Source organism: Diceros bicornis, chromosome X (assembly GCF_020826845.1).
Source record: "Diceros bicornis minor isolate mBicDic1 chromosome X, mDicBic1.mat.cur, whole genome shotgun sequence".
Classification (NCBI taxonomy): domain Eukaryota; kingdom Metazoa; phylum Chordata; class Mammalia; order Perissodactyla; family Rhinocerotidae; genus Diceros; species Diceros bicornis.
In genome coordinates, this window is record NC_080781.1 from 126,642,443 (window position 1) to 126,655,538 (window position 13,096).

Below are 13,096 nucleotides of genomic sequence, written 5' to 3' on the forward strand. Positions count from 1 at the left end.
ATTCATGAAATAGGTCACTGCATAAAGTGATTTACCCCTTCATTGGCTGGAAGGGATAATGGCTGGAAAAGAAGGCATGTTTTGCATGAGAAAGCCACCAAGTTAAGCACTGTCATAATAGTTTTATCTTTTAGCCCTCAGGACATTCTATAGTTCTCCATGTTGTAAAAGGCTCCTCAGAGCCACTGATGGATAATATACTCTGCTGCCCCTTCTAGATAATTTGAGGCAGTTAGAGTTAAGCTTCATTGCTTCCAGAGAATCCCTTGGTTATGGTCATGGCCACATTTCTGATTTTCTGGGGCATCCCCTAAGATCTTCAGCTAAGCATGGATTTAGATACTGCTCCAAACTTAGCGTCAACTACACATTTTAGCAGCAAATAGCATCACAAATGCTCTTATCTACAATGTGGACAGAGTGCTTCATGACATCTCCAACTGAGTGGTACTGAACTAACCCATAGCTCTCCACCCTGCTAACACCAACTTCTGCCTGATCCTCTTCCCCAAGAAGCCCCAGATCCTTTCTTTATCCCTTCATCCTCAAACTGAGTAGGAAAGCCAGATCTGGGTTCACAGAGCATCTGTTGGTGGTCACAGCAGCACAAAGGAAAGATGTTTAGAGTAGAGTGCTCTTGACATGGGCCCATATTCTCCTAGGACAGCTTTAGGTCTTTCTCCAAGGATGCACAGGAAAATGTATGTGAGAGCTCCTAGTATGTGAAAAGAGTTTAAAAATAATGGAGTCAGAGCTCAAAAGGGGAATTACTCTATTACACAGCAAGCATAAGCCTTTGGATTCTTTGATGCTTAACAGTGGCACTAATATCACCCCTAATCCTTAAGAGAACTGGGTAATTGCAATCTGACATAGAGTTAGCAGGGAAGTAGTAAAACTCTTACCAACACTACTGCAATTATGGTTTTTTAAAATTTGTGAATTTGAAAAAAACAGCCTCTTACCTTGAGTTCAGGAGATAAAATTACATCAAATTCATACTGTAGGGTTTCAGGATCATAATTTATAAAGGGCAGAGCCATTTCAAGAAAATTTTCGATGTCTTGGAGGGCTTTCTGAGTATCTTCTTTAGACTGAAACTTATCTACTTCCTGATTAGCTAGAAGACATTCTCCTTCATCACAGCACTGACGAGCCTGGTGAGCAAATCATACACATACATACACAAAACAAACCATGAATGAAGAAAGAAGAAATATGTTTGTCCCTTAAGAGAGTGTTTACCACCCCTGGCTTCTGTGAATCAGAGTTGCTTTCAGAGCTGTTAAAAAATAAAGATATCTGGGTTCTGCCCCCAGAAATTATGATTCAGTAGCTCTGGGCCATAAGCCAGGCATTTAGATTTTTAGAGAGCTCCACAGGTATTTCTGATGCACAGCCAAGGTTGGGAAGCGCTGTACTTATTTCATATCAAGGAATTCACTCTGCAGCAGGAGTCTGGCCATTCTCTCAACAGTAACATTTCAGCTGTATGCTATTTTCTCAAAATCAATAACTGAAATATGAATCTCCTAGCAAAATATAAAGTGTGATATAAATGCATAATGATTGCCGAGGACAAGGATAAAAGTTTTCTTGCCAGAAAAGGAGATGTACAGATTAAAATTTTCATGTTCAGATACAATGCCTATAAGTGATACTCCTATTTTCCATTCCACTGCCAAGACCAGATCTTCTCTTCACTGCCTAATCAAGCAAGGGGTCAGACCCACAAGCCATGGAGGAATATTTTCCAGTCACTGTTTAATTTTTTTATTGCTGTAACTAGGAAATGTGGAATGAGTTTCAGGCTCTAGCAAAATGCCCCCAGGGCTTTTAAAAGTGTCCTGAGTGCAAACTATCACCAGAGTGGAGGCTTCAGAGATGTATCCAAAATAGAAAGGAAGCCATCACAGCCATGATTTCAATATAACAGAGGCCAAAATTCTTACAATAATAGCCCTGCTATGATACTGCAGAAGTAGATGGATTAAATAAGCATAACCAAACTCAGTCCTCCAGACTTCTTACAAATTTAATTCCAAAGCTCTACCGGACCCAACCCTATAACCGCTGAGAGGGACCCAGGAAAAAAATGATCTTCTTTTTCAAAAATGCATCATGTTCCATGACACTACCTGTTGCAGGAGTTTATGCATTTTGAAGATCCTGCTCAGCTGTATCCGTTTGGCTTTGATCTCATCAACCAAAATATCAGATAGGTAACGGAGCTCGTTGCACCTCTGGCAGATCAAATCAAGCGCATAATGGTGACTTGCTGCAAGTCTGTGTCCGTGTAATATCACAAACCGAGCCTTTGCTAACAGATCCTGATTTTGAGAAAGAAGTAAAACAATAACTGCATGATCTCTGTTCAAATAGAGGGGAAAAAAAGAAAGTAACTAAGAAGCAAATCGGTTGAGCAAGGGAGATATATCGCCAAAAATATGATTTGACGTCATACTTCTGCAGGCTACAAAAAGCCTTCGTTACAGTAATTAGCTACAGCAGTGATGTCATCAGAAGCTCACGTATTTCTGGTAACAGCAGCAGAAAATTAACCAGCCGCCTAGAATGTGGATGAGATTTGCTTCTCCTGGTATGTACAGATTTAGAACAGAACCGCTTCTATTAAATGAGGTACCATCAGGGCTGGCCCCATGGCTTAGTGGTTAAGTGCATGCACTCCGCTGCTGGTGGCCCGGGTTCGGATCCTGGGCGTGCACCGACGCACCGCTTCTCGGGCCATGCTGAGGCCGCGTCCCACATACAGCAACTAGAAGAATGTGCAGCTATGACATACAACTATGTACTGGGGCTTTGGGGGGAAATAAAATAAATAAAATCTTAAAAAAAAAAAAATGAGGGGGCCGGCCCCATGGCTTAGCGGTTAAGTGCGCGCACTCCACTACTGGTGGCCCGGGTTCAGATCCCGGGCGCACCCACGCACCGCTTCTCCAGCCACACTGAGGCCGCATCCCACGTACAGCAACTAGAAGGATGTGCAACTATGACATACAACTATCTACTGGGGCTTTGGGGGAAAAACAAAGGAGGAGGATTGGCAATAGACATTAGCTCAGAGCTGGTCTTCCTCAGCAAAAAAAAAAAAAAAATGAGGTACCATCAGCCAAATGAAAGTGAATGGATTTCATATCATCTCAGCCTTGGAAATCTTATTAGAGTTGTCATCTACCTGACTACTTTACATATCTGAAGTGAATGTCACAGAGTTTCCATGTAAAAGGGATCTTAGCAGCCTTGTCTCCAATCTGTCACATACTGACTCTCGCAGTATAGTGACTGAAACGTAGCAGGAACACAGGAAACGTTTGTCGAGGTAAAATAAAGAAAACTGAAGCCCAGAATGAAGAAGTGACTAGCCTACCTAGCTAGTGGGAAAACCAAGTTAAAATAGGGAGTTGTTGTTTAATAGATATAGAGTTTCAGTTTTGCAAGATGAAAAAGTTCTGGAGATCTGTTGCACAACAATGTGAATATACTTAGCACTACTGAACAGTGCACTTAAAAATGGTGCAAGATGGTAAATTTTATGTTATGTGTCTGTTACCACAATTAAAACTAAAAATTATTAAAAACAAAACAAAATGAAAACAAACAAAACAAAAACAAACAAACAAAAAAGTCAAAGACCCCTAGTTTCCAAGCCAGTTTGCCTTCTCTTTCTTGTGTACCATAGAGACTTGTAAATGGTCCCACAATCACAAAGATCTACAAGCGTAATTCCAGAACTGATCACCATACCTGCTGCCTCTCAATTTTTGTTTTTAGATTCTTGTGGTTCACCCATAGATCTGTTTGCTGAGAATGCACTTAAAAACCATGGCCTTGCTCTCACATACAAGACAGATGAGCAAAGCTAAGTATTTGCTCTTCATTTGCTAAGTATTCAAGTTATGAATCCAAGCTTTTTTTTTTTTTGAGGAAGACTGGCCTTGCACTAACATCTGTTGCCAATCTTCCTCTTTTTTCTTTTCTTCTCCCAAAGCCCCAGTACATAGTTGTGTATCGTAGTTGTAGAGTGGTAGCTCTTCTATATGGGACACCGCCCCCGCATGGCTTGATGAGCGGTGAGTAGGTCCGCGCCCAGGATCTGAACCAGCGAACCCCCGGCTGCAGACCACTGAAGCGGAACGCGTGAACTTAACTGCTACTCCACCGGCCGGCCCCAGTCCAAGCTTTAAGAACAGTAGAATAATGACAGCTGGCTCTTTGGAGAACTTACTGCATATCCATATATCCCAGATACTGTGCTAAATGTTTTATCTACAACATCTTAATGAATCCTCATGATCACTCTGCAAAGCAGGTTATTTCATCCCCAATTAATAGATGAGGACATTGAGGCTGAGGAAATTGAATCAATTTACCCAAGATCACACAGCTAGTAAGACTAAGTAGATCTATCTGTATGAATCTATGTTTGGTTCAACTGCATATATCTCATGATGGATATTTAAGGAATTATGATCTTGTATGTTTCAATCATTTTCAAGGACCAAGTACCATTTTTGATAGACATTTTTCTAGCTTATTCCCATTGGTGGGTCTGAAACAGTTCACATCATTGTCTCAGAGACCTCCTATTACAACTACATGACATATCTGCAGTGTCACCTCAGGCTCACATTGAACAGAACAGAATACAGGCCAATATTATTAAACCAATTATACATATTGCTGCTATGAGAGATTAATCAGAATAAGGGTTTATACCACTAAAAACCATCAAAATGTAACTATTATACTCCATTAATATAGAGAACATCTGAAATGTAATCTTACCTGAGAATTCTCATCTAAGTTTTCCAACTTTTTTATTTTTTGTTTTACTTGAGCTATATTCCCTGTTACATCTGCCAACTCTGCTTGTTGGTTTAACAGAAGTTCAACGTCACTCACCAGCTAAAAATAGGAAAAAATAAGTCTTAAAAGCACACAAATCATTAAGCATTTTCCCTTAATAATTAAATTTTGTAGGAAATGCCATTAAATAAGAACATCAATATGGAAAAATTGCGCATATGGAAAATATCTTCAGTTATTTTATTCACAGAAATTGATATAATCTGTTAAAATTTAACCTCCTAGACATCAGTGTGTTCTGATGATTCATATATCACTATCAACATGTGAGGGCATGTATATGTGGACGTGTATGGAAGTATGTATATGTGTATATACATGCATATATATATTCCCTATCTCTATGGTGAATGGTTCTAGAAACAAAGACCCTTCAGTAGCAATGAGCACACCTAGCACCCAGATCTTGGTCTTTAATATAATTTCCCAGAAAGAAAACAGAGCTTCTCAGGAAAATCGCTGGTTCCAGGGCTCAGGCAGAGTAGGAATAAGATGAGCTTGGAACATCTCTTTGTGCCAGAAAGTAATGAAGTCATAAAAATAATGTTTGGACATGTCACAGGGACACAGTAGCCAGTTTGAAACAACAAAATAGTAATGATTAGGGGCCGGCCCCATGGCTTAGTGGTTAAGTGCATGTGCTCTGCTACTGGTGGCCCGGGTTTGGATCCCAGGCGCATACTGACGCACCGCTTGTCAGGCCATGCTGAGGCGGTGTCCCACATACAGCAACTAGCAGGATGTGCAACTATGACATACAACTATCTACTGGGGCTTTGGGGAGAAAAAAGGGGAAAAAAAGGAGGAAGATTGGCAATAGATGTTAGCTCATGGCCGGTCTTCCTCAGCAAAAAGAGGAGGATTGGCATGGATGTTAGCTCAGGGCTGATCTTCCTCACAAAAAAATAAAAAATAGTAATGATTATAAACCGTTGAAAAACTAGAAAGCCATGAACCCAATAAATAGATAAATAAATAAATGGGGAGAAGGGAAGGCCCTTGCTTACAGTGGCATGACTACGTGGACTGGTAAATGTGGATGGGACACCAGAGTTGGAAAATCAGCATCTCACAACCACCATAGTAAAGATTGGTTGAAGCAAGAATCATCAATTGATGCTAAATCTATGTGGATCAATTGATGAGGAACGAGATATTTGTATGGCCTTAAATTTTCTCCCCACATATTTCCTACTAGTTACAAGGGAAAAAAGAAACTAAAGAAACTGTACAGTGGAGAAATTCAACAGCACCCTGACTGGGTGATCCAAATCCACATCAACAATGAGGGGCTGGTGGACTTCATTTATCTCCATATCTGATACTCTCAGAAGGACACATCACTTATGTAGTATTCTTGTTGGTCATATACAGATTAATCTAATCGTGAGAAAATGTCAGACAAACTCAAAATGAAGAACATTTGATTTTAAAAAGGACTGTATTCTTGAAAAACATCAGTGTCATACAAGACAAAGCAAGGCTATGGAAATGTTCTAGATTAAAGGAAGCTAAAGAGACATGACAATTTAATGCAATACCCAACCATCTAGACTGGATCCTGTACTGGAGGGAGGAAAATGATATAAAGGACATTAGTGAGTCAATTGACAAAATTGGAATACTGATGGTAGATCGGCAAAAGTATTGCATGATTGTTAAATGTACTGAATTTGATAACTGTAGTGCGATTATGCAAGAGAATATTCCTATTTTCTCTATATATTCAAGAATATCTCAAGTTTGAGAATATTCAGACTTTTCTGTAAGTCTGAATTTCCAAATAAGTTTGTTTTTAAGCTAAACTCCTAAATATATAGAACCTATCTGCATGTCACTATGAGATACACATCGTGTTAGTGAGATTACAATCTAAGAAATGACAACAATACTGATTAGAGGCAACAATGACTTGAAGAAACAGAATATAACCACAGGACAAGAATTCAGTAGGGATGCAAATTAACATATAAATAGAGACATAATGGGTATGTTCAGGAAAAGTGCTATCTTTGCATGCATTCGACTGGGGAGGAGGGAGAGACACAAATATCTGGAAGGACCAAGAGCAATTCGACCTTTTCTTACTTTAAGGAAGGGTTCATTAAGAGCATGGCATTTCAAAATCTATTTAAATCACAGGAGGGAAAAGGCTGGGAGTAACTGAGCCGTGTGTCCAGAATGCAGTGCCCCTCCCAAACCTAATTCTGCTGGACCAAATGAAATATCAAGCAAGTAAGCCACTCATGGGTAGAAAACAAACTGGCCACAGGCAAGAGAGAAAAGAAGTGATTTTTCCTTGGATCCTCCAGTAAAGTACTATGAAAGTCTGACTGCAAAGAAAAGAAGAAACCAAACCTATGTCTCTTGACCATATACGATAGATTTTCCAAAAGGATCTAACTAGAATATACTTTAAATAAAGGGTAACAAAACATGATTTAATTTTATCCATCAGGCTTTTCACAGAAATAAATTGCTGGATCAAAAAAATGGTTTTAGATCATATGAAATATGGTTGGCCTAGGTCTATGGTATTTTAAACAATCAAGAAGGAAGCTAGTATTATTTCTTTGGAAAGCTATCCCAGAGTCTGAAAGCATTTTATATCCCAATAAATTTGAATAACAAACATCAAGGTAGATAGCAACTTTGTCCCCATCACATATGTGAGCACTAAAGTGCTTTTTTGTAGGAAATGAGTAAGCCAAAGAAGTAGAAGTCTTGGCTTTTTAGTAATTGTTTTCGCCATTCAAGGTCAAGTTGCACTCACAGTTGCCTCCTTTTCATCTCTCTCTGGGTATAAATGGGCATCTTCTGTGACTGTATTTCTGATGATCAAGGAATAAGAACCTCTGGCAGAATGAAAAGAAATATATAAAGGAATGTTTTAACTGACCTCTTGAAAATCCTGCTCAAACTTCCATAGCTGTAGATACTGCTCCATTTTTAGTTGGTGTTTTTCCCAAAATCCATCAAAAGCTGTTTCCATATCATGTACTTGAGTCAGCAATCTTAACAAAGAAAAGTCATAGAATTCCTTAAAAACAACGATTTGTTCTGTAGGTATGTAGATAAATCTGGTTTGGACATTAAGAATTATAGGCAAAGTCATAGCCCACGACACTTGGCCAGGTAGAGACCATCAATGTCCACAATGACGTCTACAATGTCCTCTTCTACAAGCAAACTAAACTCTGTGAGATGAGTCAGGAAGGAGTTCTCAGATTTCCAGGGGTCCAGGAAAACTTTCACACTTAACAGATTGCAGCGAAAAATGTATAATTCCCTTTCAAAAGTATAAAATAAGTAACTCTAAACCAAAAAGAGAATACTCACTTATTAATAGTTTGCCAGTCACCACTTATTTGCTCATGATGGTCAAGTCTTGAACTAATAGCTTTTTCAGTGTGAGGCACTTCCAGATTTGTTAGCAGAATTTTTCCTTCTTTGGTTACAGCTGTAATATCATTCTGTACAAAGGCACAATAGGATCTATCAGCCTGCTAGTAAGCTAATCTGAATGACCTGAAGAGAAGGAAGCATACACCTATAGCATGCAGAACAGAAATGGCAGTTCTGGAATGGCCTTTGCTTTCACCACTGAAAAATCAAGGAATACTTCAGTACCACAGAATCCAAAAGCTGCAAGGATCTCCAAGGAGCCTCTGCCTATTAAATGGATGTTGCAATCAGTATTTTGTGTGTGTGTGTGAGGAAGATCAGCCCTGAGCCAACATCCATGCCAATCCTCCTCTTTTTGCTGAGGAAGACTGGCCCTGGGCTAACATCTGTGCCCATCTTCCTCCACTTTATATGGGACGCCGCCACAGCATGGCCTGACAAGCGGTACGTCAGTGCGCGCCCCGGATCCGAACCCGGGCCGCCAGCAGCGGAGCACGCGCACTTAACCGCTACGCCACGGGGCCGGCCCCAACAATCACTATTTTTATAAGATCTTTCCAGGCAGAAGTACCCCATGCTCCATTTGTAGCCTCCTCCTCTTACTGATAGAAAGTTCTAATTTATTCTGTTCTATTCTGCTAATATGTTTAATGTGCTCCAATAAAGTAGTAGTAGCATAATAAAGTTACAAATAATATTTAATGCATGTTCAGATAGAGTTAGATGCCTTTCCTACTAATCCTTAATTGTTACCAATCACTACCTGCCATAAGTATTATGTTACTTCACATTTGGATTAATTAATTCCTCATAAGGCATATGCTTCTATTTAGAAGGTCTTAACCTTGGAGGGTGGATTCTTCAGGCATCTAAGAGTGATCTATAACTTCCTTCAGGAGATCCAAGGGCGTTCTGAAATTTTAAGCAAAAATCTGGGTGTACATGTATTTTTCTAGAAACAGGTTCCATGACACCACCACTAATATGAATAAGAAGATAAACATTAAGAGCTAATACTTTTGAAGTGCCAACTATGTGTCAAACACTGTTGTACATACATCACATACTTTACTTCATTTCATCCTCACAATCACCCTATAAGGTATGCAAGTGTCATCACCATCATCATCACCTTCATTGTACATATAAGGAAACTAAAACTCAGAGAAGGTAAGCAAATTACCCAATCACACAGTTTCTGAGGGACAGAACTTTCTTTCCTTGAACAGAGTTTTGCTTTTAGATTATGATTCAAAATTTCAGCATCTTTCCTCTTCTGAATTTAAAAATGTCACCTCTCCTGAGAGTTTGTATCTGTCAGTGCCCGCAGCATGCCTATTATCACATGAAGGACATGAGTCATACAGGGATGCTTGGTGCTTGTTCAGATCATTCTTAAACTTTTTGAGGAAAGTGAATCTAAAAATACTCAGTAATTGTCTGAATTGTGACTCAGAATCCTTCACAACACAACACTCCAGACAATTGGTTAGGAAAGCAAAATCCACATGCCATCTGTGGTCTACTGTAGAAAACATCAAGAACTAGTATTCTGTGGAAAAGAAAGCTTGTAATCAATTTACCAATGTTTGCCTTGGTCACAATGCTAGTATATGGCAGAGTTGGGACAAGAAATCAAACCTGCTAACTTCCATCAAGCTCTCCTCCATTTCACATTGTACTGTATTGTAAGGTCTGTGGCAGACCTTAAAATAAAACACCTGTCTTCCTCTTGATTCTCACTCTAGCTTTCCAAATGAGAGGGCCTTTCCATAAGATAAAGAATATCTGACACGGGCTGGCCCCATGGCGTAGCGGTTAAGTGCGCGCGCTCTGCTGCTAGCAGCCCGGGTTCAGATCCCAGGCGCGCACCGATGCACCACTTGTCAGGCCATGCTGTGGCAGCATCCCATATAAAGTAGAGGAAGATGGGCACGGATGTTAGCTCAGAGTCGGTCTTCCTCAGCAAAAAGAGGAGGATTGGCATGGATGTTAGCTCAGGGCTGATCTTCCTCACAAAAAAAAAAAAAAAAGAATACCTGATAACAGAAATGACTGTGGATTTCTTATTCTGGAGCATTTATAAACTATTCTATTTACAAATAAACAACTTCTCAAGAGAATGCACCATTTACAAAGGGGACACAGATTCAACATATCCAGGACATTCTCCTCTTGTAAAGTATTCTTACTTTTTAATAGTGTGCTTTATAACATATACATATGTCTTTAGTCTCTCTACTCACCAATTAGTGTGAAATGGACACACTGAACACCTCTCTAGAAAAAGAAAGACCATGGAAAACTTTTGTTTGTTCACTCTATCGGACATACCTTTAACAAGTGATACCTTTCAGCACGAATTGCAAGAATTTCTTCTATGGAAGGAATATCATCTGGTAGTTCTGTCTCAGCCAGTTCAGTTCCAAAGGACTGTAACATCTGAGCCATTTCTTTCACTGTGAGGGCAAAATTTTCTATAGCCTGCAAAGACCCAGTGATTCTTTTAATTCTATGGAAACTCTGCCAGTGTATCAAAACTTGGATCAGTAATTGTATTTAATTTTCTTTAGGTATGGCAGCAAACACATACACTATGAACTCTCTTTTCCTAAGGAAAGCTGGCATTGCCCTTGGCAATCAACTCTAACTTTGCATCTAAGCCTCTAAGAAACTAAAGTGAGGTGAAGACTCTTCTTGAATGTCTTTTATCCAAATTTCTGTACTTATTTCTTGGATACAAATGAAAACCATTTCTTAAAGGTGCCATGTACTGAGTAATTTGTTTTATGCCCTTGAAAAACACAGTGTTTTCCTTATTCTAGTAAACTCTGCAACTATAAAATTGCTTCGTAATAACTTTACTTCTGAAGAGAGATGAGAACACCAAAGCCACTTCATACTTGTTTATTATCGTTTATGAACAACCATTAGCATTCCAAGCAAGGTGACAGACTAAAGTGAAGAGGGGACATCTAGTCACAACAATGCATTTCAGGTTCTGTTGCCCTAAAATGTCAAGTAAGGTTTTGTTGTTTCTTTTGTTTCCAAAATCAATTATTCAGAGAAAGAAGGGCAACATATAGAGACCATATAAACCCTCTGTTTACCACGCAGCTCAAGGTATCTGTTCTTTTTTTAATAGCTTTTTAGGTTATTTAAGGCTAGACACTGCTAATTTTGACACTACACCTTCATGTGAGTGAATAGGACTGCTGAATGAAGAATAACAGTGAGTAAAATAGAATCCTTATTTAATCAAACATCATTACTTCCTTCAGAAGAGTTCCCACATCGCTGGGATTTGGAGTAGAGATTCTCATACCACAGACTCACACTTGCGAGGCACAGGGCCCTCGCCTGTTTGTAAATTTCTAGAACAGAAAAAATCTTTGCTACAAATCTAATTGCTTCAGGAGCATCACTAGGATGAGATTAATAATATTACTTGCATTTTGTGAGGGCTTGTCATATGCCAGGCACTGTGCCAAACATTTCACATTTGCTATCTCATTTAATCTTCCCAATATCCCTGAGATAAAGTATTATTGTTCCCATTTTATAATTGGGAAAACTGAGACTGAGAAAGGTTCTACAACTTGTCCAAGGTCATATAGCTAAAAGTCAGTAGTGCCAGGATTTGAACGCAAACCCTCTGTCTTTTCAAGTTACTACATGGCCACAGGAGGGGGTGGGTGGAGTATGACCTCCTTATTCCCTAAGCCTCGCCTTCAGTTGTCATCCTCAGGGACTCTTCATCATTTCTAGATATTTCCTATGGAAGAAAATCAAGATGTTGAATTATATATGTATTTGAAAAGTAGGAGCCCCAGAAAAGCTGTTTTTCCCAAAGAGGAAAAAATTCTAGAACTAGATTTAAAGGCTAACATGAACTATAGGCTCTACAGTAAGGGCAAAAGAAACATACATTTCTGAAGATGATCCATTCACTGTGGCAGTACTGCAAGGTGCCGCCTAACTCAGGGGTTAACTGCTTGTCATCAATGTATGTCAGCAAATCACTAACTGAGCTCAGCATAACAACCTATATAAATAAGCAAGAAAGATACTGTTAACTGCCCTCTGTGGCATCCCTCCATTCAACTGTACAATGAACTTTAGCATTCAGATAGCAGAAAGTTATCTTTTATAAATGGTTCTGGCAATTCTCTCCTGTACAATCTCCCCCCATATGTATGCACTACCCTCTTCATGTAATAACAGTCTTCATTTACAAAACATTTCTCCGTAAAGCAAAATTAACCTCCTTAGAAACCAAAACACCTAATTCTCCTTGATCTAAAATTTTGCACTGTTAATGGTCAACCTTCTGAAAGAATGTTATGCCTACAACAAAATAAAAGGGCTTTATGTAGTAAGTTATAAGTTATCAGCAGGGACTGATCTTTGCAAAAGCATTTGCAAAATTTATGAGCACTCTGTTCCTAACCCTAATGTATAAAAATATCTTTAAAAAAAAGAACATAGTACTCTGAACGAGCTCAGGATGTAAGTTCAAGGGAGTTCAAATACATAAAACACACACTCATTTTTACTAAAAATAAAATGTCCTGATTTTTAAACACACCCACACATACATATATATACACATAAATATAACATATTTGACATCTATCTTTTTCAAAAGGAATTGCTTTTTTACGAATTTATTAATCTATTCCTTTATTTTAACAGTAGAAGTAGAAGATGTCTAGGCACTTCAAATTCACATTTTTGGAAGACAAATTCTATTTTTTTCTTTTAAATGTTTTGTGAGCACGTGTAAAACATAAACAACATGGTA

General features: G+C 38.9%; 1 protein-coding gene across 9 annotated transcripts in view; it reads right to left on the bottom strand.

Moving 5' to 3' along the window:
* Positions 1 to 13,096, bottom strand: part of MCF2 (MCF.2 cell line derived transforming sequence) — a 103,704-nt gene that overhangs the window by 39,743 nt on the left and 50,865 nt on the right. For all 9 annotated transcript variants that reach the window (XM_058536861.1, XM_058536862.1, XM_058536858.1 and 6 more), the window contains 7 exons: positions 12,221 to 12,337; positions 10,627 to 10,776; positions 8,227 to 8,360; positions 7,787 to 7,901; positions 4,807 to 4,926; positions 2,139 to 2,330; positions 966 to 1,157 (listed from right to left, as the gene is read on the bottom strand). In XM_058536861.1, coding sequence (XP_058392844.1) covers positions 966 to 1,157; positions 2,139 to 2,330; positions 4,807 to 4,926; positions 7,787 to 7,901; positions 8,227 to 8,360; positions 10,627 to 10,776; positions 12,221 to 12,337 — 1,020 coding nt within the window. The remainder of the gene's footprint in view (positions 1 to 965; positions 1,158 to 2,138; positions 2,331 to 4,806; positions 4,927 to 7,786; positions 7,902 to 8,226; positions 8,361 to 10,626; positions 10,777 to 12,220; positions 12,338 to 13,096) is intronic.